The 26,670-nt window shown below is 52.7% G+C and overlaps 1 protein-coding gene across 1 annotated transcript; it reads right to left on the reverse strand.

The window, feature by feature from the left end:
- On the reverse strand, positions 1–26,656 carry NF2 (NF2, moesin-ezrin-radixin like (MERLIN) tumor suppressor). The gene is given in 17 exon segments (XM_066331148.1): positions 1–446; positions 7,917–7,961; positions 9,628–9,787; positions 11,981–12,108; positions 17,164–17,269; positions 17,883–18,081; positions 18,084–18,099; positions 18,477–18,534; positions 18,536–18,597; positions 21,422–21,486; positions 21,489–21,515; positions 21,518–21,533; positions 22,995–23,069; positions 25,535–25,611; positions 25,614–25,659; positions 25,874–25,958; positions 26,579–26,656. Coding segments are annotated over 16 exon segments (1,221 nt in total). The 5' UTR covers positions 26,644–26,656; the 3' UTR covers positions 1–446; positions 7,917–7,925.
- Positions 26,657–26,670: the final 14 nt, after the last annotated feature.

Consider the following 26,670-nt stretch of genomic DNA (forward strand, 5'->3'; position numbering starts at 1 on the left):
GCACACGGAGCTCCGCAGCCGGCAGGAGAAGGCAATCCAGAGGGGTGACAACCCCTCCCAGGGAGACCCTCGGGCACACTCCTCGGCTGGCTGCCGGGGTAGGGAGGCACGGCCACAGCCCCGACCCCGGCTCCAGGGAAAAAAGCCTGGAGAGTCTGGAAACAATGCTAGAAAAATAAGGAAAAAAAAAAAAAAAGCTGGAAACCCCAGGAAAACAAAGTGTCAGGAAGAGGATGAACGGCTGCAAAGCTAGTTCCGTGGGCAGCCGGCCCCGAGTCCGTGGGTGTGGCAGAGGCCGGGGCAGCCGGCGGGGTCTGGGATGATCCCTCTGGGGGCCCCCGGCTCCGGCGGGCGGGAGGCGCTGGGAAGCAGCAGCGGTGCGGAGCAGTTGTTCCCTAGAGCTCCTCGAAGAAGGCCACACGGGACTTGGTGCTCTGTAGGGTGAGCTGGAAGAGAGCAGAGCGGGATCAGGGGGTACCCCAACCTCCCCCAGGGCACCCCCAGGAGGGAGCTGCTGCCTGTATCCCTCCGAAAACATCAGGGAATGTCGGAGCCCAGGGGTGCGGAAGCCAGGGGTCGTGCAGCCCCCACCACAGCAAGCACAGCCCGAGGGAAAGCGGGGACAGAGACTCCATCAAGGTCATCGGCATGGCTGAGGCTTCCAGGATGGGGAATACATGAGACTGGAGCCAAGGAGCCAGCCCTGGGGCCCCTGACAAGGAGGACATCCAGAGGGTGTTGGGAAGCTGGAGGAGAAACCTCAGTGAGCTGAGGGAGAACTCACAACTCCAACAGCCACCGGACACGTGTCCCCTCTGTCACCAAATGGGGCCCAGCCTCTCCGTGCTCACATTCAAGCTCATCCCACCACGTGTGATCCATGCAGCCACCCGAGGATCTCGTGTCATCCCACCCCACTCCATCTGTTCTGCCAGAGGTCAGAGCTGGAGAGCCCTCACTCCCAGGACTGTCCTTGCAGGCTCTGCAGGACTTGGAAACCCTTAGAAAGCTTTCCACAGCCATCCCCAAAATAATTCCTTACGGAGCAGCCACGAGCCCATTTGCTAACGGGCCAAAGAAGAGAAAAGAAATCCTCAGCGGCGGGGAAGAAATCCCAGGATTTACAGACAACCACCCAATGGAGTGCAGTGGGAGGAGTGCCACCTTCCAGCCAGCTGCTGGATCACCAGGAGTTTGCCAAAGCAGCCGGCTAATTGCCAGCGCTTCCTTTCAGCTGGATTAAGCACGGTGCCTTCCACTGGGAATGCTGGCTTTGCTGAAACAGGAATCCTGGGATCACCTTACAGTGAGTTAAGCCCCTCAACGGAGCTGTCAGGCGCTTCCCCCCCTCCCTGCTTCTCCCCCATGGCTTTTCCTCAGTAATTCCTTCACAGCTCTAATGCCAGTCAGGAAAAAATCTGTATTGCAGAGAAAATTTTTGCAAGGACTTAATACTCTCTTGGCAGCAGCTCCTGGCCAGGGCTGGCTCTCCTCCTCCTCAGCATCCCCCTGGCTGCTCCAGTGTCCCCTCCAGAGCTGGCTGGAAGGTGGGCGAGGTGGGACAGGGATTCTGTGTGCTACAAGCAGCGTTTTTCCTCTATAAGGCTGGGGAAGGAAAAAAAAGGAGCAGAGAGCCCCAGGCTGCTGCCAGACTCACTGCTGGGGCCATCTGACAAGACACCCCATTCCTGGAAGTGTTACAGTGCCCAAAACCAGCTGGAGAAGGACTTGGGACAAGGCCTGGAGCAACAGGGTAAGGAGAACTGGCTTCCCACTGCCAGAGGGCAGGGATAGATGCGATATTGGGAAGGAATTCCTGGCTGTGAGGGTGGAGAGACCCCGGCACAGGGTGCCCAGAGCAGCTGTGGCTGCCCCTGGATCCCTGGTAGTGCCCAAGGCCGGGTTGGATGGGGCCTGGAGCAGCCTGGGACAGTGGAAGGTGTCCCTGCCCATGGCAAGGGGTGGAGTGAGATGAGCTTCAGTGTCCCTCCCAACACAAACCATTCCAAGATTCCACGATGTACCTGCCATCCATCTCCTTCCAAGGCTGTCCCTCCATCCCAGCCCTTCTCCCAGCCCACAGGAGCTCATTCCTTCCCAGCAGAGTGAGGGGAGCTGCCTGCAGGATCCCCGTGGCAAAGGCAGTGCTCCGCTGGCAGGAGGAACTGAGCCGGCTGCAGCCGCTGCTGGAGCACAGGGAAGATGTTTCCCTCAGGCTTATCAAGGAATCCGACTGTTTCACGCCTGACTCTCTGCCTGTAGCTACACACAGCTCTCCATTACCACCCCACGGGTTTGGGGGTCCTGGGGTACCCCGAGGGCAGCCTGAGCCCCAAGCTGTGCCTGCCTCAGCCCAGAGATTTGGGAAGCACGCAGAGGCAGAGCTCTGGAGCATCCAGCACAGGCACGGGGAGAAAGGAGAGGTGCAGCCCTGCTCCTTTGCTGGATGCTTTCATCCACAACATCCAAAGGCTCCTAGAGAGGCTCAATGGTACTTTTTTTACCTTCTCAAGCAATCTGAGGCACGGGAAGAGCAGCCATACAGGGGGTCAGAGCAAAGGCAGGTCTCGAGGAGCTGGAGGAAGAGCTCCCATGGAGAGGAGGGAGCACAGACTTCCCAAGAGGACCATGCCCTGTGAGTCACTGGCTCCCAGCAGCAGCCAGATTTTGCCACCTGAAAGGCAAACACCACAGGGATTCCTCCCTGGCAGGGTGGGCAGGCCCTGGCACAGGGTGCCCAGAGCAGCTGTGGCTGCCCCTGGATCCCTGGCAGTGCCCAAGGCCAGGCTGGACACTGGGGCTTGGAGCAGTCTGGGACAGTGGAAGGTGTCCCTGCCCAGGGCAGGGGTGGCACTGGGTGGGTTTGAAGCTCCCTTCCAGTGAGGACCAGACCCAGGATCGGGGCTGCCCAGCAGCTTCAGGCAGCTGCCTCCTCACACTCCTGCAGCCAGGCACCAGAATCACCTGAGTGGAAATCAGGGCTGCTCTTCACTGCACCCCAGCTCTCCACTGCCTGTGCCAGCTGGGAAAACCCTCTCTTGCCCTTTTCCCTTCTTTTGTTGTTGTTTTCCTCATTGTGGAGGGCAGGCAGGGCTGTCCTTGCTCCCACAGGAGGCACCACACAGACCAGTCCCAAGGGATGCATTGGGGGAAGATGGCAAGAGCTGAGGGGAGCTCTGGGGCCACCCTGACTCATCCCAGTGGGCACCTTGAGGGCTGCAGGAGCCACTGGGCACAGGGAGCACTCCGCAGGGAAATCCCACTCCCTCAACCACTTTTCCTTTCTTTTCTGCATTGGGATGTGAAAGCAAAGAGGAGAGCACTGCCCTGTGCTGGCCTCTCCATCATCTGGTGTGGGGAAAGCCTCCAACACCTCCAAAAACTCTCCACAGTGTCTGCTTCCCCTTTTCATGGCCAGGCAAGGAGAAATAAATATCCCTCCCCGTAGTGTAACGCTGTGCAGGGTGATTAAGAGGGAGTTACATCCTCGTCAGTGCGGAGAAAAGGAAAAAAAAATTGATTTACAAGCAGTATTATGATAATCTCCTTCCTGCAGGAGGGAGGGTGGGCTCCCGATGCTCTACCAGAGCCATCAAGGAAAATTTAGAGCGAGAGAGAGGCAGCGCAATTAAGCGGCCTGAGCTCAGATGAATCAAGATGTGAGGAAGGGAAGAGAGGGAAGAGTCCTGCTCCCTGCATTCCTGCGCCGGGGCTCCTCCTAGCCTGCTGCTACCCAGGGCTGCTGGACTGATTGGATTTAGGAAACACAAACAAACCAAAGCAACCCAATAAGTGCGTGGCAGGCACAGGAGGTTTGGAGCAGGTAACCCAATAACTGCAGGCACAGCGCTGCCGGGGCTGGGCAAACATAACCCAGGGAAACCCTCCAAGGCTCCTGTGAGCCCCCGCAGCCAGGGTCACCCCCAGGCACCAGGGAGGGGAAAGGGCTGCAACTCACACCAACCTGCCCCCAAGCCTCCCCCAGCAGGGAGAGCTGTAAGATGTCTCATTTCCTTGCTGTTTCCTTGTTTATCCTGCAGTACGGCCAGCCTGGAGGACAGGGGAACTGTGCCACCCTCCCCCGTGCGATGCAAAGATGTTTTCCTGCTGCTGGGAAGATCTACAGTCCTTGCTAATCATCACCCAGTGCTCCACACACTAATCCTCTTTATTCCCCACTCACTGCCCGGATGTCTTTCTCCATCCCTGCCCACTCCCCAGTCCCACCAGCCAGGTGGACCTTTCAATTCCCACTGTTACTTTTGAACCCAATCCCTATTTTCCTGTGATTCCTCCCATTTCCCTCCCCACTCCTCTCTCACTCCCACGCTGCCGTTTATTCTCTCCTGAGCACAACTGTCCCCCAGCCCCCGACGCTTTGATGAGCCCATTTGAAAGGAGAAGATGACGCTCCATGTGAAGGAAACGCTTTTCAAAGGCAGCCACAGAAATAGCTGATAGGCCTGACGTTTCCTACTTTCCTCTTGTTCCTTGTAAACAAGGAAAAGAGGCTGCCGTGTCCCAGTTTAACTGCCTGGGAGTTTCACTTCCCAGCTCCGAGGAGAACTGGAAAGAAAATGAACCTGGAAGGGATGTGGTCTCTCACATGTGGGCAAGATCCACGTGGGATGAGCCTCCACCTCCTCCTGCACTTGGAAAATGTGTTCCCAGAGCTGCTCTGCCCACTTGGGTATCTCCTGGCTCCCACGTGCACCCCAGCCAGGTGCCAGGCTGAGTGAGAAGCTGGCAGCCTCACTCATCTTTTCCAACCTCGCAGCTCCCAAGGAAATGGGAAACACTGGTGCTGCTGCCCCTGGGAAGTCCCTTGCTGGTGGTGTGCCCATTCTGCCTTCCCTTTCCAGCTGGGATTGGGTTATACAGCCCTGCAGGAGACTGAAGAGCACCTCATCCCTGTCCCAAGATCCACAGGGAAGGAAGGCAGCTCAGCCTGCTCTGTCCCACCCAGGCTCCTTCCTTCAGTCCTTCCCAGAGCATTCCTTGTGCTGCTCTCTTCTCTCTGCAAGGGGCATATCCTCCTCACAAAAAAACCACTAGAGCAAAACAGACCCATTCCAGGGAATCTGCAGTTCCAGAAGGGGAGAGATGAGGAAGGGAGTTCTCAGGAGGTGACAGGGACCCCACAGAAATTGTGGAAGTCCTCAAAGGACATATTTCAGTGATCCCCAGCATGCTGCTCACCCAGTACAGGTGGAAAATAGAGAAAGTGTCTGTCCCAGCGCCAGCCTCCCAGAATCCTTCCACCTGTCCAGATGATGAAGGAGCCTTGTGACATTTGGGGGTGGCACATCCTGTCTGCATGATGAGACTCTCAGGCAGCAGTGCCATCAGCAGCCACCAACGTCCTCACAAGGACAGACCACAGCCTATCCCAAAGGTGGCAGAAGGGAAGACAAGGCTGCAGAAGTCTCCCTGGCTCTGCCCCACTCACCTTTCTGTGCTTCCAGCTGGGAACTGTTCATTGGCTAAATCCAAAGGGGACCTTGAAGTTCATCCAGTTCCACCCCCTGCCACAGTCAGGAACACTTCCCACTGTCCCAGGCTGCTCCAAGCCCCAATGTCCAGCCTGGCCTTGGGCACTGCCAGGGATCCAGGGGCAGCCACAGCTGCTCTGGGCACCCTGTGCCAGGGCCTGCCCACCCTGCCAGGGAACAATTCCTGCCCAATATCCCATCCAGCCCTGCCCTCTGGCACTGGGAAGCCATTCCCTGTGTCCTGTCCCTCCAGCCCTTGTCCCAAGTCCCTCTCCAGCTCCCATTTAGACACTGGAAGGGGCTCTAAGGTCTCCCTGGAGTCTTCTCTTCTCCAGCCTGAACACCTCTAGCTCAGATCTCAAAGCATTTTCACAACGATCATTGTCCAAGCCAAGGACAACACAGCACCACGTCCAGGATCAGAGCCAGGAGAAGAGCCAGCAGGATCTGCATGATCCCCATGGATCCCAAAAGTGATCCCCTGGGACTGAGCTCAAGCCCTGGAGAAGCTGCTCTCAGCCACGTGAGAGCCTGGCAGGACAGGCCAAGGCTGCCTGTGCAAGGACCAGAGGCTCAACGACAAAGCTGCTTGTCTGAGAACAGGCGTGGAGATTTGCTCCTTGCCTGGATACTTCAAAGGGCTTAAATCCCAGTAAATAAGCATGACTGTGCAAGAAGAAAGCAACTGGAATCAAAGACCTGATTGTGTTTTAGCAGCCTGTCCTAGGAGCTTTCCTGCAGTGGAGGAGATGAGGAAGAAGTGGGTTTTCACCCTCTGCCACAGCCTAAGTGACAAACCTTCCTGAATCGGAGCCAGCTGGAGCCACAGCACCAGCCCACGGCAGGGAGCTACGGAGAAGGGAGAGCAGCTTCCAGATGAGGTGTCTGTGCTGTGCCCACAGAGCTCATAAAAAGGGATTAGCATGTTAACCACGTAATTAAACACGAAAAACTTAGCAGGCGCCTTCAAAGGCAGGCAGCAACCCCCAGAGGTCACGCTGCAGCGCTCACTGTGCAGCTGCTTTAATTATGGGGGTCCTCCTGGGCACTGCAGCGCTCCCAGCTGCTGGAAGAGTCTTCCCACAAACTGCCAGGGCTTCGTTCCACCTCCCTCTGCTGTGGACACAAGTGGATTTCACCCCAATTTTACCTGCCATGGAGGTCTTCAAGCCAGGTGGGACGGGATAATGTGTTTCATCCACGGCCAGTTTGTCCGGAGACATCCAACACCTCCCCCAAGGTGGCCCAGACTGCAGGGTCACCCCTTTTAGCCTCTTCTGCATGGAAGTGCTTAACAATGAGAGCAGCCTGTTTTGGGGAACACGTGCAGCTCCTCAGAGCTGGCACAAACCCCAAACTGCAGGGATTTACAGCCCCTGGAATGGCTGGTGCAGTGAAGAACAGCACAGATTGTGCCGAATTCTCCTGGGTAAAACAACCTCCGGTCTCTGCTCCTGAGCTCCAGAGGTGCTGGGGTGGGGAATTGCTCTATCTTTTCCAAAAGCATTTTCCACCAGCTCTGCCATCCGTGAGTGTGGTTTCCCAATACTTCCCTGAGTGCCACCGACTCCAAGCTCCCAAAACCCTGTGGCTGTGCAAGGAGCTCGCCCCAGGGCAGAGCAAGACAGCTTCCCCAAACTCATGCTCCCAAAGGAGGGAGTGGATGCTCAGCACACACAGCCTGTGGATCAAGGGAAATCCTTGGAGGAAAGCAGGCTCCAGGAACAAGAGATGTGGCATTAACGGAGCAGGACCCCCCGGGCGGGAGGAGGGAAGGGACAGGCAGAGGCAGTGCAGGGAGAAGAACAACTCCTGTCCCCAGGTGGGCTGGTGACCTTCCTCTGGCACAAGAGCCACTTGCAGACACCAGCTGTCCCCAGTCCTCTGCTCTGCCTTCCTGGGACACTTTTCAAACAGGCAGAGCATCCTTGTGCTGCTCCGCTCTGAGACGGAGCTGCGCATTTTTAGCCTGTTTTGACAGCGTTGGCAGCAGAGTTGATGGGGTTTGGCTGTTTGTTTGGGGTATTTTTTTCTACATCCTGAATTTCTTTCTGCAACAAACAAGGGGGGAAGGTGCTGGTTTATTTCATTAAAGGAATCTTCAAAGGCTGCCCTGCACCTCCGATAGATTCCCAAGCACCGGTGTGCAAAAACAGGCGCTCTGAATTATTTAAGTGCCTCTACCTGAACTCCCCTTCTGAGGTTGCCAACTCAACTTCTGTCAAGAAAGAAGCTTCCCAGCACGGAAGATGAGGTGTAGGAACAAATGCATTGAGGCTGGGAGTGCTCCTGAGGGAGGGAGAGCCGGGCTGGACGGGTGACAGCGGGCAGACGGTCCCGCTGGAGCGCAGGCAAGCTCATGCACGGGTTAGTGCCACAGCCAGATCCCAGCACCCCCACGCAGAGTACCTTGGAATAACCTACTTGGAATTCTCAAATGCAGATAGGTCTTCTGCCCTGGGCTTGAGGCTAAACCAGCAAAATAAAATGAACAACAAATAATAATAATGATCCCCGTGTGTGATACAAGGGCAGGTGATCTGTGGGATCTTAGGGCTTGCCTGGAGCAATCAGCAGCTTCCAGGTGAGACAGAGGGATAGTGCCATTGAAGTATTGCTGGACTGATATCCCATTCCCAGTGCCCTGTGTTTCCTCGCCTTCACCACGGCAAAGACAAAAGCCCTGCTGACCTCTCTGAGCAGAGCAGGCTGTAATTTCCCTCTGATGTCTCCACTAATAGTCTATTATTTGGGAACCTTTGCTCCTTGCTGAGACGCAGCAGCCGGGCAGCCCCCACTCCCTCCGGAAGGGAGGGGACAAGACAAGACTCCATCCTCAAAGGGAGGGAGTGACAGCACCATGACAAGCCCTGACAGACATGGAAATGATGGCCCAGCCACCCTCTTTAAGGGAGACAAATGGGACCATCAGCTCTCTATGAACTCCTCTCTGTCAGAAGTGAAAATTTAGCAGTTTCTGTTTAAACCAAGGACTTGGAACACAGAGACAAATTCTACCAAAACCTACTGGGAGCAGAAACGCCTCCAGATTCTACAATGACAAAAGGGGTTGTGAAGATTTTTATTTTCTCTGCTCTAGTGTGACAGGAACCTGAATAGCTCCAGGCCAGCACGGGGAAACTGGCGAGTGAGCCCCGCTAGATTCATTTTCCTGCCCCAATTCAGTGATCACAAACTCCCAGCCATGAAAGTCGGCAAGAACTGATATTTCCAAACCCTTTCAGACCTAACTCGTGGCTGGGAGTAGTAAAGAGAGCAGGATTTGTTTTTCAAGCCTGCAGTTGTGACCACAGCCTGCATCCCGTGCCATACAGATTTCTGAATCCTTCCCAAGGACAGATGCTAGCAAAAAGTCAGTCAGGAAAAAGCCTTTGCAGGAAAAAAAGCCTTTGCAGGTGAGTGGGGCTGACCACCACCATCCAAATCCATTGTGGATGTGCCCTCAGCCCCTTGTTACAGAGCCCAGCACTGAGGCAAAGGAAAAAGATGGGATGTAGAAATAAAGAAGGGGTTTTGTTAGGAGCTTTGAGGTGACCCCCGGTTTAGCAGGCCCAGGCAGCCTCAATCTTTGGCTGAAGTTTCTCACATCAGGCCCATTTTGGGAGGCAGGTGGCTCCAGGGAGCAGAGGTCTCACACCCCCTGCCAGCAAAGGCTTTGCTGTTAGTGACTGAAGCTGCACTACAGGTTTCTCTAGAGAGATTAAAATACAGGAAGAGCTTTTGGCTTTTTCCACTGAAAGCTCCTAAGCCAGGAGTATTTCTGCCCTCATTATTCACCAGACAAGCTCAGTGCTCGTAGGGAACGGCTGCAATAGGCAGGGAGGCTTTTCCTGTTCACTAGGGATGCAGAGCCTTTCCAGCAACATCCTTGTACAGCTTTTAAGGTTCAGCAAGACCTTCAGCCCTGGAGACCTTCACATTCCTTCCCACAGCACTGGAGAGACCAGGCTGGGTCAGGACACCAGGACCACCAGAGGCTGGAATCCTCTGATCAAAGCTAAGCAGCTGGGAAAGAAAGCCTAGATCCAACAATTTTATTATCAAAAGCAGGTGACTTTAGGGTTCTTTTAAAAGGGTTTCATCAGGGGAGATACAAACTGGGGCCCTCCGGTACCTTTTTAATAGTGTTGTGCTTGCTGTTGCCCCGGCTGGAGTTCTCGTTGTGCAAAATATCCAGAGCTGTCTCTCTCTCCTTGAGCTTCAGTGCCTCAATTTCTGTCTTCAGCTCGTTGAGCTGCTCCTGCAGGTGCTTACTCTTCTCCATGTACTCCACCCTAACACACAGAACAGCCCTGGGTTAGCTTTGACCAGCTGCACGTGCTGATGTGACACCTGATAACAGAATTATAACAGAAACTGCTTTTCTTCATTATTTTTAGCGTGTGGAACTGATGATATCAGTTTATAGCACATAGTGAGCTACTCAGAGCAATTATTTGTTCCTTATTAAAGGGGACCCAGACAGCCAACCCAGCAATAAAAGCGTAAGTTACATTATTATACAAAATTAAACCCAAGCTGGGTGTAATTTAAGTCTCCCAATTTGCAAGTGAAGCTGACAGAGGTTAACACCACACCGTGGTTTAAGCAGTTACTCAGGAGAGCTCTACACCCCTGCACCCCTTCCCAAACCTGCTCCACAACCCAAATCCACAAATCTTTCTGTGAGGAAGGACCCTGATGTCCTGGCTTGTCATGTTTTACAGGCATTTAGCTTGTAAACTGTGTGGGAGCGAGTGCTGTCCCCAAAATATCCGGTATCTTGCAGACACAGAACATCCCTGGCAGAGAGAAAGTCCCCCCCCAAAAAAAGGAAAGAAAGGGAAAAAAAACCAACCCCCAAAGTCAGCCATTCCCAGGACTCATCCTGAACTGCCTTCCACAATGTAAAATCAACTGGAAAAATCACCCCATGAGTTTTGTACCTGTGATTAACCCCCTGAGCCAGGTCAGCGGACCAGCAGGGTAACAGAAACACTTTCCAGTGCCAAAATTTGTAGAGAGGTTTATCCCAGCACCCGAGGAAAGAGAACAGCCCCAGAGAAGACAGGAAAAGCATCCTATTGCTTTCAGCAATTGGCAGAGGCAGCTCTCCCTGCTCAGGAGAGCAGGATGACCTAGATAGCAACCTGGGTACAGAACCAGGAATTATCCTGTTATTTTCAGCTTCTATCTTTTTCTTTCTGGCTTTAGGAAAAGTTTTCAAAAGTTCTTAATCTCCTGTCTCTAGGTCTGTGATTTCATACACGGGAGAGGGCACTGAGCAGAGGCAAACCAAAGCACCCTCTGGGGTCCAGGGGTGTGTCACTGCAGCCTGGGGAAGTTTTGGCCGGAGCAGGATGACAGAGCCATTGTGGCTTTGATCTACGACCCAATCGATGAACAAAGCACATCATTACTACAGAGATTAAAATCTGATCTGCTTTGATTTCTGCTCAACTGGTAATTTCGAAGGCTACACTTACACCCTCAGGAAAACACAAGATCAAAGCTCATAATCACATCCAAACTTGCTGGCGAACACTTTTTATCCAGGAACGTGACACCAATTCCAAGGAAAAGGGGTTAAAGCCCCAGTGCAGGACCTCAACACACCCCAGCTATCACCACAGTCCCTGGACACCTGCAAAGCCTCCAACTCAGGCCTCCAGCACTCAGTCTGAAGTTAACTCTTTCCACCACTGTGGGCAGTTCCAGCCTGAGCAGGAACCAGGATTCCCACACAGAGAACTGCCTGGAGCAGGGCCCTGACCTCACCTGTGACCAGGTGACAGGGACAGGTCTGTGACACCAGGTCTCCACCAGGGAAAGGCTCAGCCAGGACAAGCACAGAATTGCTCAGGTTGGAAAAGCCCTCTGAGATTACCAACCATTCCCCAGCACTGCCAAGGCCACCACTGCCCCTTGTCCCCAAGTGCCACATCCACATGGCCTTTACATCCCTCCAGGGATGGGGACTCCAGCACCGCCCTGGGCAGTTGGACCAGGGCTGGACAGTTCTCTCCATGAGTTTCCCAAATTCCACCCTGAGCCTCCCCTGGCCCAGCCTCAGGCCGTTCCCTCTCCTCCTGTCCCTGTTCCCTGGGAGCAGAGCCCGACGCCCCCGGCTGTCCCCTCCTGGCAGGGAGTTGTGCAGAGCAACAGGGGCCCCCTGAGGCTCCTTTTCTCCAGGCTCAGCCCCTTTCCCAGCTCCCTCAGCCTCTCCTGGGGCTCCAGTCCCTTCCCCAGCTCCGTTCCCTGCCCTGGACACGCTCCAGCCCCTGCAGGTCTCTCTGGCCAGGAGGGTCCCAGAGCTGCCCCAGCACTGGAGGTGGCCCAGCAGTGCCAGCCCAGGGGACAGGCACTGCCCTGCTCCTGCTGCCACCCCAGGGCTGGCACAGCCCAGGTGCCCTTGACCTTCCTGGCCACACATGGTTCATGTCCAGCCCAAATCCCAGCCCAGCCCGGACGGGACGCGTGCCACGTACTTCTCCTTCTCGATTTCCATGGACAGCCTCTTCATGTCCGTATCCTTGAAGTCAAAGGAGAGGCTCTCACTGATGAGGTTGAAGCTTGGCAGGTCAGTGGGCAGTGCTGTGGTACTTGAGTTCATGGACTGCTGGAGAGAGAGCACAAGTTAATCACTCTGGGCCACACAAGTGTCACTACAGAGAATGTTCCGCAATACCGACGTAAAATCAGAGCAACACTTGAACTCCGAGTCCTGAGCACAAGATCAGCCTGGAGACCTCCTTGCTCCACTCCCAGTTTGCTCCTCAATTCAAAGCCATTGCTCCTCCAGGACTCTTTACGGCCCTAAAAAGGAGACAAAACACCACCTGCCTTCAAAATCTGTTGACAAACCTTGGTAAAATCAAGGCTTTATCACTGCTGTGTCACTTTAAGTTGGACAGAAGGTGCCTCTCGGGAGTCATCTGGCTGCTATTTAACATTCAGTCAGGTTTATAAAGTTCAAGCTGTGAGCAGGGACAGTGTAAGACCTCATGTGACAGCAGAGTCCTGTATTCCATAGCTCCCCAAAGCCTGAACAGAGACCAATGTGACCCCAAGGATGCCATTCCAGCAAGGTCCATGGAGATGCACCGACGCATTTTTATCTCCTCAGTAATTTACAGCTCCAAAGGTTTAGAAACCACTTCTAGATTCAGCTGGAAATGCAGATAACACAGCAAATGACTTCTGGAACACCTGAGCAAGGATTTGGGACTTTCTTCCTCCTGCAAAATGCTTTGCTATCCCCCAGTGACACACACTGCCAGGCCCTCAGATTTTATCTCCTCCTAAAAAATGACCCTTCTTCCTCTCAGTCAAAAATCTGTCACACCTCTAACAAATGGGCTCATTAGGAGGAGAGGAAAAGCCTGCTGGAGTCAGGGCTCTGCTCCTGCAGCATGCTGGATGAGGTGGCAAACAGAGCACACGTCAAGGGTGGCACAGCAGCATTAGATGGGGCTGAGTCACAACTGCTGCCAGCCTGTTCAGCCCTGCTCTGGGATATGAGAAATCCAGCCCAGCATCCCAAAGATCCCTCACCTCCCTCCTGGATGCTCCTTCTTGCTTTAAGGGATTCCTGTAAAGAAAACAATGTGCCCAAACTTGGAATGGCACTGCTGGGTACCTGCTCTAACAAATGAGAGTTTGAGCTTCCATCGGCTCTTTCTTTCCCTCATTTCTCCTATCTGGGATACTCCAGGCACTGTTTTCAGTTAGCTCCTCTTCAGCAAGACCTGCAAGCACTGGGGTGACAGATTTACTTTGCACAATAACCTGCCTCTTCCCTCACCACCAGCCTGGAATTCACAAACAGCCAGGGCTCGTTCCCAGCTCGGACAAATCTGAGAGGGCCAACATTTCATCGACCAGCAAAGCTGGAACACAAACACCTCGTACAAGCATAAACAAGGGGTGCCTCAAACTGCACTGGCCTGGCTGGAGCCTTCCAGGTGAGTTAAGACCCACATGACAAGGAAATCCAACTCCTTCCTCCCCCTTTGCTGCCAGCACGGAACAAAGCCACATTAATTCTGGAACGGGCACTGGAAGGGACAGCTCAGTACCTAAATTCCAGTCTCGAAGGAAAGGGGACAGGTCTGCCAAAACACTTAACTGATTTAAATACTTGCATCCCATTGACATTCAAGTCCCTTCCCTGTAAAGCACACAGGCGTTCCCAAAGCCCTCCTCATGTGAGGTTCTCCCATCCCTGCAGCACAGGAGAGCCAGGAGCAGCCAAGCCAGCCCACTGGCCTTCAAACAACCTTTAGCCTGGGTTTTTTTCAGTAAAAGCTTTGTTGGGTTTTGTTTTTAAAAACTCCCAACAGCAGCAGTAACAGTTGAGCAGGAATTTCAGTTGCTGCAGCCATTAAGGCTTGAGCCAATTTATCAGGGTTGCTACAGCCACTACTTCCTTCTCTTCCCTCAGCACTGCTCTGCCACGCAGCAAGGAAAAAATTGGTGGAAAAGTCAGAGAGCAGCAGGAGTGAGGAAGATTATGGAAAAGGCAAAGAGTAGCCAGGTTCAGGCTATCAAAGGCATGGGCTTGATATCTGGAGTAGAGCATTTAATAAAATCATGGAATGGTTTGAGTGTGAAGAGACCTTAAAGATCATCCAGTGCTGCCCCTGCCATGGGCAAGGACATCTTCCACTGTCCCAGGCTGCTCCAAGCCCTGTCCAACTTGACCTTGGACACTGCCAGAGACTCAGGAACAGCCCCGGCTGCTCTGGGTACCCTGTGCCAGGGCCTGCCCACCCTGCCAGGGAACAATTCCTGCCCAATCTCCCATCCAGCTCTGCCCTCTGGCACTGGGAAGCCATTCCCTGTGTCCTGTCCCTCCAGCCCTTGTCCCCAGTCTCTCTCCAGCTCTCCTGGAGCCCCTTTAGGCCCTGGAAGGGGCTCTGAGCTCTCCCTGGAGCCTTCTCCTCTCCAGGTGAGCACCCCCAGCTCTCCCAGCCTGGCTCCAGAGCAAAGGGGCTCCAGCCCTGGGAACATCTCCGTGGCCTCCTCTGGACTCTCTCCCAAAGCTCCAGGTCCCTCCTGTGCTGGGACCACAGATCTGGACGCAGCTCTGCAGGTGGGGTCTCACCTGAGTGAGGCAGAATTCCGGTTGCAGATTCCCTGCCCTTTGCAACACTCCTGGGCAGCTCTTGCAGCAAGTGCTGTTATTTCTAATCTGAGGCCATGAGGTGATAAAAGGGACAGGGAGCTTTTTCCATATGTGTTTCCTCACCTGGAACAAACTGCAAAGCCCTGTTCCTGCACTACAGCAATTTCCTGCCGTTAACAGAGGGAAGCACCACACTGGCAGCAGTCATCCCTTGGATCCCTCTGGAATACAGAGCGAGACGGAGAACCCAGAGGGAGCACAGACCAGGTCAGGAGGTGTTCCCTGCAGGGAAAGCTCCTCCTGGTGCTGCCACTGCCTTTATTTTGCTGCTCAGGAATTTGGGCAAGCCCAAACCAGCCACTTACAGCTCCCACAGGATCAGAGAGAAGGTGATTGCCTTTATCTGGCACCTGAAGGGCACTGAGGGAGGCAAAGAGCTGCGGCCAAGTCCGTAAGGAATGAGCTGTTCTCCAAGCCCTGACGGCCTGAGACTCAGATCCACATCTCACTTCTCATGCATCACCTACCAGTGACATCATAAAAGCAGCCTGGGCTTCAAGGACTAAAAAGACACTGAAGCAAGCTTTAAAGAACCAGGACTGGAGACTGGAAAGTTGAAAAAATATATATTTAACTGTTTCTTTTGCCTTTTCTGCAGCACAGAGTTAGATCAGGGATCGGACTCTATCTCTTAATGGTCATTTCCAACCTAAATTATTCTACATACATCCACTCCCTCCTTCCTCTCTTGCTCTTGTGAAGTCCTGCTGAGGTCCCAGTGTCAGGGCACAACACAGCACAAGTCTGGGACCATGGAAAATAACAAGCCCAATGTTACACCCTCGTTCAGGAGAGAAAATTTGGAATCCTGCACCGTGCATCAGAGCTGAGGAATTCAAGTCTCCCAAAACCAGCTTTCAAAACAGGATCCCTCCATGTGCTGGCAATCCAGGGAAGTGTAACAGAGGATAGAAGAGCACAGCAAGGTGTTTTCACCTGGATAATGACATGCTGGTCACACCAGCCTCCTCCTGGCCTTGGAAAACAACAGCCATGGGGGTCTGTGCAGCACAGCCCTCACCCCAGGACAGGGAGGGGGGCAGGAGCAGCAGCAGCTGCATGAGAGGACCATGCCACCAAAATGGAGAGGAAAAAAGCATTTTCCCTTCCCACCAGGCAACTGGAAGCTGTGTCCAGAAGGCCAGGGCTCTTCAGGGAAGGCAGAGAGAGGACACAGCCCCATGTGTGTGGAAGAGGCAGCTCTGCCTCCAGGCAGATGCAGCTGGAGGGGTGGAGCTGAGCTCCATGCAATCCCACAACATTCCCCTAATGAGGCTTTAATTCCACAGCAACACAGAGCAGAGCCACCCAGCTGCTCCCCTGCACAGGGATTTTGGCACAAGGGCTTTGGGCTGGGGCTCTGCTGGTTTCACTAAGGATGGACATGGCAACACGAGGGAAATGGATGTGGAAGAGTTGCCCAAATTCCACACTGGCTGGTGTAGCCACGCAGCAGAGTTCCAGTGAGGACAAGTGTCTCCCTGTGCACAAGTAAAAGCCAGAATTAAGGAGCTGGTGCATCCCAGAATTCTAGTGACTGGTACAAGAAGGAGCACTCCAAAGCTGGGCTTTATCCAGCACTCACTTGATGAGTGTCCAGAGCGAGAGCACCTGATTATTTTTCCATCACTGTTATTTTTAACAGCTTCCAAATATTCTTGCAGTGAGCTCAGGAATCAGAATGAAAAGTTGCTTCATCTCACCCCTCTCCAATCTGTCCTATAAAGTTTCCAGAGAAAGGGGGAAGGAACCTGCAGGTACAAAATTCAAACCTTGGTGTGGTGTCGCATAACTCTCATGTCAAGCCTATTCCTGACACTTGTCCCTTTTCCCCAGGTCAGGAAGGAACAGGTGTGAGCTGCAGGGATGGAGGCACCTGATGGGGTTTGCAGGCACAATTAGGGAAGCAGAGGAAAAGAACTGCCAGACAAGTCAGAGCAATGGTCATCTAGTCTGGCTTTTTGGTGCCTGGCAGGAACCAGGACCAGATGCTTCAGAGGAAGGTGTGAAATCCTCTTAATGGACAATTACAGAATAATCTTCCTTTGAGTCAGTTTTTTTCCAGCACATAAAGGTCCAGTTTACACCCAAAGAATGATTTGACAGGTTCTGAATGGTGTTTATCCCACCTAACAAGAGTAAGGACATATTTAACCCTATTTTAAAGGTTATTGCTAAGCTGGTGCACTCCACACGTGCTGGCAAAGTGGCTCTGATATGGTTGCTAAATTGGTTTAAAATTTGCTGCTTTAATTTCACCAGCAGCTCCTTTGCTCTTGTAGCAAGAGGTGGGCGGGGAAAAAAAAAAGAGCATAGTGAAGTTCTGCTGGATGAGATGCAGGGATGAAAAGGGCAAGCACTGCTCAGGATTTCTGAGCAGCAGTGAGACAGCTCAGCCCCCTCCATGGCTGGGATGGAGAAGGAGGCTCCTCCAGACTACACAGAGGGCAGGGAGCTGGGAAATACAACACAGATCTCTCTTACTGTGTAGGAAGACTTGCTGGTGATCTCCAAGAGTTTCTGCTTTGCTCTGCGCTCCGACTCGCGAGCCTCCTGCAGGTCCTGCTTGAGCTGATCAGCCTCCTTTGCTCTGCAAGACAACAGCAAACAGCAAACATCAGACTGGAGCCAGGAGGAACGAGAGGGTGGAGAAGCAGGACCACACACGGAATAGGCAAGAAGAGATGGAGAATGGCTGAGTTCATCCAACCAGAAGGAGCCAACAGGCTCTCACACAGAGGGAGTAATCAGCTGGAAGGAAACAAGGCTGATCTTTTACTTGCTCACTGCCACATTCACCTTGGGACCTGGACTTGGGTATCAGGAGGGTGAAAACACCAGTTTTAACAAGGAGCAAAGTCTCTGTTTAAGGTTAATCTGGAACAGAACTCATGGCTGGAAAGGAGAACTGAACAACTGAGAGGTAAGTAAAGAAGTAAGGAGAGAATAGGGAACGTAGATCTACCATCCAGAGGAAGAACAGCCCCCAAGTATTACTAACATGTTAAATAATTCGAGGATTGCAGGGGAAGGTTGCAGAAAGCACCCAAAGCAGAGCTGGCTTTTGGAAAGGGAAATCAGCTGGACCAAAGGTCCATTTGCTATTGGACACATGTGGGAAGCTGAGGGAGGATAACTCTGAGGGATAACTTGAATGGGGTGGGAAGCAAAGCAGAAGCAGCTGCAAGGTTGTACCCTCTGACCTCCTCTCTGACTCCTCGGCCATTTTCAGCGCCAACATCTCTGCCTCCAGCACCTTCTGCTCCATCAGCCGCTTCTCCTCCTCGGTGCGGATGGCCGTGGCCTTGATGCGCTGCATCTCCTGCTCGGCCTCAGCCGCCTTCTGGGCCAGGAGCTTGGCCTCCTCCTCTGTGATCTGCGCCTTCTCTGCCAGCAAATCCGCGTCTCCTCCGACCTCATCTGACAATTCCGGGACACGAAGCCATTAAGCACAGCCAATGTCTCCCCAAATGTGCCCACAGCCCCCGGAGCAGGGCCCCGAGCTGCTCACTCCGACACGCTCCATAGAATCTCTGCCTTCCGTGAAAGCCTGCAGCCCTCTGCTGCCAAGGCAGGGATGTGCCCAGGCTCTGTCCCAAATCATCCTCATGGGGCTGTGCTCCTCCCAAGCAGCCCAGCAGGATGAAATAGCTCCATCCAGCCTGCTGCCCACTGGCCACTGGCAGCAGTTCGGGAGCAGTCTTAGGGCAGTCACAGAGCAGTTCCAAAAACGCTTCCGCAGTGGAAAGAGTGAGGAGCAGCTGCAGTGCTCGGGAAATGGCCTCCCAGGGACCTACCAGAGCCTCGTTGGCCATCGTTGCCTCCTCCTTCAGCTGCATCAGCCTCCTCTCCAGCATCCCTGGTCCTCTCAGCCTCTTCTCTCATTTGCTTCTCCCGTGCCAGGCACTGTCGTTCCATCTGGGAAAAAGGGATTGGGGAAAGCGAGGACAAAAAACATATGAGGAAGGTTTTCCATGGATGAGAAAGAGTCACAGGTGAGGTCAGAGCACTGCTGCCCCCTCTCTGCTTAGTGACAACAGGAACGTCCCTGGACTGGGGTGATGTCTTCAAAGAACAGAATCGTGGGATCACTTAGCTTGGAAAACACCTCCAAGATCATCAAGTCCAATGTTCCCCAGCATAGCCAAGGCCACCCCTAACCATGTCCCCAAAGTGCACATCCACAGGTTCTGTTTAACCGCTTTCCAGTGGACAGTGAGTCCACCCTGGGCAGCCTGTTTGATGTTCCCTTGAAAAGTGCCAGTCCTGAGACAATTCCCCTCTTCTGCTCAGACTGTCACTCACAGCATGGCCACAGGAGCTGCCTGAGGTGACAATGTTCCCAGACAGTGCACTCCTAGACTGAGTCACAGGGCAGACCAGGACAAGTGGGTCTCAGATCCCCACATTAATTCTCTGGAGTTTCTTACAGCAGGACTGGGCTTAAGGACAGGTCTGAGGGCATCTCCCAAACACCACAGCACGTGGCAGGAGGCTGAAGGACAAGGAGAGCTGCTCCTTTGATCAGATATCCAACCCAGCATCCTGGAACCTTCACTTCCATTCATTCAGAGGGAGGTCACACAGAGTGCAACCACCTCTGGCAATTCCTGATAAAACAAACGCTCTCGGTTTGCAGAGAACAGAAACACTTCTCCAGGAGGGGAAGATCCAAGCCACAGGATCTGCCAGCTCTTCCCAGACGATGCTGGGAGGGTTGCTGTGCCCAGGACTGCCTCTTCACTAGCCAAGAGCCCAAGAGAGCCATTGGGCTAATTAACACACCAAGTTTAATCCCTCCAGTCCCACAGGAACAGGGCATTATAAATACCCACGCTGCAGCCAGGACAGGAGACCTGCTGGTTTAATAAGGGAAGGAAGTGAGACAAGCCACATTTCTCTGCTCCTTGGACACCAGCTGTGCTCTGAAAGCGGGACGCCCACTGTTCCAACCGTTCAGCTTCCTTCTATTAAAGGTTCCCCTCATTAATTATCATTATGATCTGCATCCCCCTCAGGACTTCCATTAACAAGAATTCCTGATCTAAAAGGACTACCTGAAACCAGTTAATGACTGTGGATCCTGGGGAGGGAGCAGAGCAGGGCAGACAGCACAGTGGCCCGCTCAGGACAGGGCAGCCAGCCCACACAGGAGCCTGACCTTCCCCATAGAGCCCAAGTGCTCTGGATTTGGGAGCTCATGTGAAGCCATAAGCTGCTGTTCCTCCTAGAGTCCTCACCTCTTCCAGCAGCCCAAATAAGCACAGGATCTTGGGTGTGGTGTTATCCAAACACAACAAAACCTCACTGACTGTAAAACCTAAAGATTCATGTAATCATTAAGGTTGGAAGAGCCCGCTAAGCCCAAGCCCAACCACTATCCCAGCACCACTGTGGACACCACAAAACCATATCCTTAAGTGCCACATCCACTTTTGAACTCTTCCAGGGATAAGTGACTTCACCACTTCCCTGGGCAGCCCATTCCAATGCTGACCACTCATCCCTGAGGCTGTCAGCACTTGGACATCGTGCTGCTCCTTCCAAGGACCTTCTGCTCCACTAAGGACATGGCACAGTGAACAGTGGTGGAGGGTTGATGGTTGGAGGCCTCAGAGTGCTTTTCCAACCTCAGTGGTAAGGAGTGCCAACTCCTTACTGACCAGAGGAATCCCTGTGGAAAGCACAAAGCCACTATTCCCCAGTGGAGCCTGTAGTGATTCAAGTCCAGATGTCTCCTGCCACTCCACGAGCTACACGAGGGAAAATTGCTTCAGGAGGTGCCTGAAGGACAAATCACATCCAACCTCCAGGCCAGCTGAGCACCTCAATACCACACATGCACCTTGGGAGGTGCATGAAGAACAAGCCTTGTCGCATTTCAAGGCCAACTGAGCACATCAGCACCACACGAACACCAAGAGGTGCCTGAAGAACAAGTCATGTCCTACCTTCAGCCCAGCTGAGCACTTCAGCACCACACAAGGATTGAGAGAGGGGTCTGAAGGACAAGCCATGTCCCATTTCCAGGCCAGCTGAACACTTCCACTCCAAACAAGCACTTCTGTGGCCACACTCAAATGTAGTAACTCTCAGACCCGTGAGCACAAGGCCCTGCTGGGTGCAGCAACTGCTCTGGCTTCTCCTGCTCCTCTCTAGTGGCTCCCCTGCCAAAGGGCCATTTATATTCCGAGCACCAGCGCTCAGATTAGCTGTGTGGGTTTCAGTGAGTAGAAAAGGTCTACGAGCAGAAACAATGATTCATACAATTCAATTTGCTGATCTCTGCTCGTGGGCACCGCGCCGTGCCGGCCGCCCGCGCTGACCCGCGGCACGGCGAGAGGCCGCCGTGGAATCAGCACTCCAGGCTGCACTGCCCGGAATGTCGGCCTGCATTCCATCACCCTGCAATCAGAAATGAGGCAAAGAGCTATGGCACCCCACTACAGCCCCTGATTTATCAACTGACCCAACACACGCCTTGCCATGCATTCGTAGATGTCCAGGGCAGCTCTTCCCTCCTGTCCTCCCAGTTTTGTTCCCAAATTGGGGGCTGGACTCAGGCTGCCACCAACCTGCAGAGCCAAACTGAGATGACTGGAGAGCTGGGAGCAGGCTACTAAAAAATGTTCAGCTGGACCTTTCCTCAAAGCTGCCTTGATGTCATTCCAGAGACCTGTCCTTCCCAAGCCCATCTGCATTTCTGCATTCTGGCTCACTGGTTATGGGACAGTTGGCTCACCTGCTTCCTGGCCTTCTCCTCCCTGGCCTGTGCTTTCATCTGCTGCACCTCCAACGAGTCTGCCTCCTTCTCCTCATGAAAAGGTCGTGGTTCCAATGCACAGCTGAAGAATCTGTTCCAGTCAGGGGTGAAGAGTGGAGAGAAACAGCTGTATGCGTGATGGCAGCGAGGTGGTTTGTATTCTCGAAGCACAAAAACACTAGAATTGCTTTGATTTGGTGCTTGTTAGTGCTTCCACCCACTGAGCTCCAACCCTGCGAGCTCTCACAGCTGTAGGAGGGCAGGGAGCCAGGTCCCACACCAAATACCAGCTCCTGGGTACAGCAGCTCTTTGCAGAGACCAATTTTCTGTGCCTCCAGCAAGTATGGGTGTTGTTTTACACCCACCCTAAAAGGCAAGAGGCCAAATAATGAAATAAAAAATTCTAGAGCTCTGCCTAGTTCCCAGGTCTCACTGCCCCCTTTCTTTAGGCTCAAGATGAACTTGCACCTTCTCCCCAGTGTATGTTTAAGGCACTGAGATTAAAAACTAAATTAAAATGAAAAAAAAAAGGAAAACCACTTTCCACTTGGATAAACAGAAGGCTTATCAAAAACTTGTTTGGGCATCTCCAGATACCTTTGCTGAAAGGATTTGAGCCCCAGTGTTGTTCTCTCTCTGGTAAGGACCAGGGAGGTGGCAGTGCTAGAGGAGGGTTAGCACAAGGTGGGCACACAGAGGAGTGAAAAAATATTTTTGGCAATAAAAGCAGGGTTCTAAATTGGATTCTTTTCTAAGGACTGATTTACATGCTCTTCTTCCATTTCATAAAATCACAGAACCATGGGATGGTTTGGGTTGGAAGAGACCTTAAAGATCATCCAGTGCACCCCCTGCCGTGGGCAGGGACACCTTCCACTATCCCAGGTTGCTCCAAGCCCCATCCAACCTGGCATGGAACACTTCCAGGGATGGGGCAGACACAACCCAGGTCACAAATGCTGAAATCTCTTAAGATTTCAGCACAATGAACCTGATGAGGCAGGGAATGAGGAAGCCCCATTTCCTATGGAACACAGCACAGCAAACAACCAGGACAGCAAAGGCTCCTGTGCAACCTAACAATGGATCCAAATGCAGAACATCAGCTAAAGCTGGTCTCCAACATGGACAGCTCAATGCAGCCCATCCTTGTCCAAGGAGAGTGTCCTCAGAGAGGGAAAAGCCAGGACTCTGGTAAAGGTGCCTCCCAAATCAGGGAAAGCTAGGACACAGGGCAGAATGGGAAAGATCCACATGGGAAGAAAGAGGAACTGAGCAAACTGGGAATGTTTTAACTAAGTGCTTCCAACTATTTAGGTCAGCTGAAGCCAAGAGCTCCAAAAGGGAGCACAAAAACAGGGGAGGGAGAGAGGTTCTGTAGAGCAGCTTGTCTTGAGTCTCCCCCTTCCCTCCGTCAGCAAGCAGCAACTGCTACAGCCCAGCACAAGCACACAGCAGCAGCTCCCTCTCAAAGGAAAAGCCCAAAAGCTTGTCTCACACTCTGCAGAACCCACTGCTGCAGGCAGTAAAAAAGACTGTCTGTGCACTTACCAGCTTATTCACACGCAGCTTTGATGAATTGAATTTAAAAACATCAATCTTTTTGTCCAATGGCTTAATCGTAAACTGAAAAGGAAAAAATAAAGAGGGAGAGAGTTATCAGAGAGTGGTGCATTTAATAAAACGCAGCTATAAAATTCTTCCTGAAAGCTCTGGCTCAGAGCAGGTCAGCAGGGTCAGACACACGGCTCAGAGCCGTCCTCGTGGCTCCGAGCCAAGCAAGAGGACTCGCATCAAAGCAGCCAAGGAGACAACTGTTCCTCCTGTCAGGAAAACCATGGGGGGCACAGGAGCTGGTGTCCTCTGCAGAGAACCCTGCAGAGATGGGGGTTCAGCTCAGCACCTCCCCAGGCAAGGTGCTGCTCTCCTGGGAGCTGCATGGAACACAAAAACCACAGCAGGAACTCAGGATGCTTCCAAAGGGAGGTAGAACCAGCTCAGCTGCCTGATGGAACCACAGAATCATTAAGGTTGGAAAAGCCCTGCAAGGTCATAAAATTCAAGTGTCAACTCAACAGCACCACATTCACCCTCAAATCATGTCCCCAGGTGCCACATCCACAAGTGTTCTGAACACTCTCTTTGGCAGTCTGGGCCAGGGTTTGACAGCCTTTAATGATGAAATTTTCCCTAATATCCAACTTAAACCTTCCCTGCACAACTCAAGGCTGTTTCATCTCATCCTGTCACTTGTTACCTGGGAGAAGAGCCTGACTCCCACCTGGCTGCACTCTCCTGTTAAAAGGGCAAGAGAGCTGCATCAGGAACACAGCAAGGAGCTGCTGCCCTTCCCACTGACACCATCCACTCACAGGAGCTCCCCAGAACAATTTTCCATGCATTTTCTTCTCCAGAACTCAGACGTGTCCAAGACTTCCCACAATTCAAACTGTTATTCCCTGGCTCTAACTTGTATTTACACTCCATGTGCCACCAACCAGCTCTAGCCATGCCCTGGCTTCACCTCTCCAAGGCTCTCCCACAGCAGCTCTCTTGAGAGGCCAGTGGTGGCACAAATCCCCCAAGGGCTTTGGTAATGCAGCCCTTGGATGGAGAGAAGCCTCTGCACTATCAAAAGGGTACTTGAAGAGATGGAGTGCTCTGCAAGATGGCATTTTTTAGGAGACATGCACATATTCCATCCTCCCCCACACGCTACAGAAATAACGGGCTGAGGAGCTGGAGCAGACAGAGTGTGTCCATTAGAGTGGGAGATCTGTCAATACACGGCCCTGCCTGCAAAGGGCCCTGCCCTGGCACTGTCTCACTCCGGCAGTTTAAGAGCCAATCTTTTCAGACTTTCACAAAAGCAGACGTGCATCAATGTTCCTGGATTCGGGCTCCAGCAGAGCCCCCAGCAGTCACTGAGAGCAGCAGCAGGAATGTGCTGGGAGAGGAGTGTTCAGTGAAACAGTCAGTGTGAACAGTCAATCTTTGTTAGGAGGGATAACCCCCAGTGGGTGTCAGCAGAGCTGCTGTTCCCAGCCATTGGCACTGTTTGTTTCAGGTTCAGGCCTGCTCGTGGGCACCTGATTACACAGATGATTGGGCTGATGGAAGGGATCGGTGTTTCCCCTGAGAGAGCTCTGCTACAGTGCTGTGGCAAGGCTTATGGAGGGGCCCTGGGGTCCCTGGATTCTGGGGAGCTCCCACTGCACTGTCACAGGCAGGGAAGCTTTGGAAGTCACTCAGTGCGGGCTTTTTGTGGAGTCGTGAAGCTCTTTAAGGAGTAAAGCAAGTGGAGAAAATTCCAGCATGGATTTACTGCTTATAAACTTCACAGACATGCAATAACGCAGCTGATGAGAAACCTTTAGCTGCTCCCCTGATCAATATCATGTTTAGATTAGAAAACATTTTTAATTAAGAAGTTAATTCTCTTCCTTACCATGAAGGCAGCTGTTCTTTGAGTAGCTTTCTCACACTTACATGGAGCTGCTCAGTCCTTCTCCCTCAGCCAATTGCACTTCTGTTCTCAATTAGGTTTGGGGGCAACAATCCCAAAGACCCATATTTAGACTCTGGATTTAATAAATCACTATCCAACAGCGGGCTTAAATTGCTCAACTTCCTAAAAGATTCCAGCTGCTATGCCAAGCCCAGCAGCCTGAAACCCAAGATGATGTAATGAGATGGCAAGAGCTCTTCTCCCAGGAATACAGCTCCCTGTATTCCATAATACAGAATATATCCACAGTAATAAATACCGTAATATATGCAGTAAAGAAGAGATTTTAACTTCTGAACTCTGTATTGGGCTAAGCACATCAACAGCAATTTTGGGTTTTTGAAAAGATTATTACATAGAAGGTTTGAAACCGAAGAGGAGAACCAGCTCCCCAGTGACCCCTTGCACGCCCACTTCCTGCAGTTTCAGGAAGGCTTGGATTAAGGTTTCAACTGGAGGAGTTGAGCTGCCCTCAGCTAAGCTGGTGAGAGCAAGCACAGCAGACAGAGAAGCCAAGAGAAATCATTTTAAATCCCAGTTGTGTTCTTACTGCTCTCAGGGAGGAGGTGAGACGCATCCATACCTCTTTATCACTGTAGGAGATATTCCGGATCTCGTTCCACGGGAAGGAGATTTTAGGGGTTAACCTGTTGTCTGGTCATAAATGTGAAGACCCAAGGCATCAACTCCAAGGAGAAGCTCTGTGCCCTTTTATTCTACAGGAGGAAAGGAAGGAGCAGAAATCACTGGGAGGGTCAGACACGAACCACTGCTCCCTCCTAAGCCAGCCCCGAGCAGTGACCAGGAACTGCTGCCTCCCTTTGGCACAAGTGGTGTCCCCAAATGCCACCTCCCTGCCAGCTCTCCCGGCTCTCCAGGACATGACGATTACTCTGGCAGGGAAACAGGACCCCCAACCCACCCAACTCACCCTGATGGCAAAGTAGTTCACGCCGTACATCTCCAGGTCCTGGGCTATCTTCAGATACTCCATTTCAGCTTCATCTCTGTCAGACAGGAACGGTGTTTGGGAGGATCAGTGAGGGACATGGCTGTTCCTGCTGATCCTAAGCACTCACTAGGCTTTAAGCTTGGACGGTCTCTATCACACAGGTCATCCTGTCTTTGCTGACAGGATCAACAATGTCCAAGAGCAAATCCCACTCTGTAGTTGCCAGCATCTGAGTGGCTGCTGAGATGCAGCAGTCCAAGCCTGGCTTTGTTCACCTACCAATCCCTTCAGCATAAATAGGAAATCCCTGGCTGGGATGCCACTGTTTCAGATCCACGGCTTTAGGTTTATCCCCCAAAAGGAGCGTTTTGCCACCTGAGGCAGCCATATAGTTTGAATCCCTACTCTATTTCTTCTCCCAGATCCTTGATGCAGGTGAGTCCCTAATTTGGATCATTCCTAAATTCTCTTGAAGACCCCGACAGTGACCAGATGATAGCAGGGCACAAGCAGAGCCATCAACAAAAGCTCTGAGCTCTTCCTGAGGCTGCTGCAGAGATATGCTGGGATTAACCTGCTGGCAGAGCTCATCCAGCACCTGCCCAAGCTCCCCAAAGCCTGGTGACTCTCCAGGGAGGGAACTGGCCCTGACCCAGCCCAGTAGCACAGGCTCACCTCGCTCTGCCCCGGTGCTCTGCGTACCAGGCTGTTATCCTTTCCTCCCACATCTCTGGAGTCATCTGGTACAGGTTTATTACCTGGGATAG

The sequence above is a fragment of the Sylvia atricapilla genome, chromosome 17 (assembly GCF_009819655.1).
Source record: "Sylvia atricapilla isolate bSylAtr1 chromosome 17, bSylAtr1.pri, whole genome shotgun sequence".
NCBI classification, from domain to species: domain Eukaryota; kingdom Metazoa; phylum Chordata; class Aves; order Passeriformes; family Sylviidae; genus Sylvia; species Sylvia atricapilla.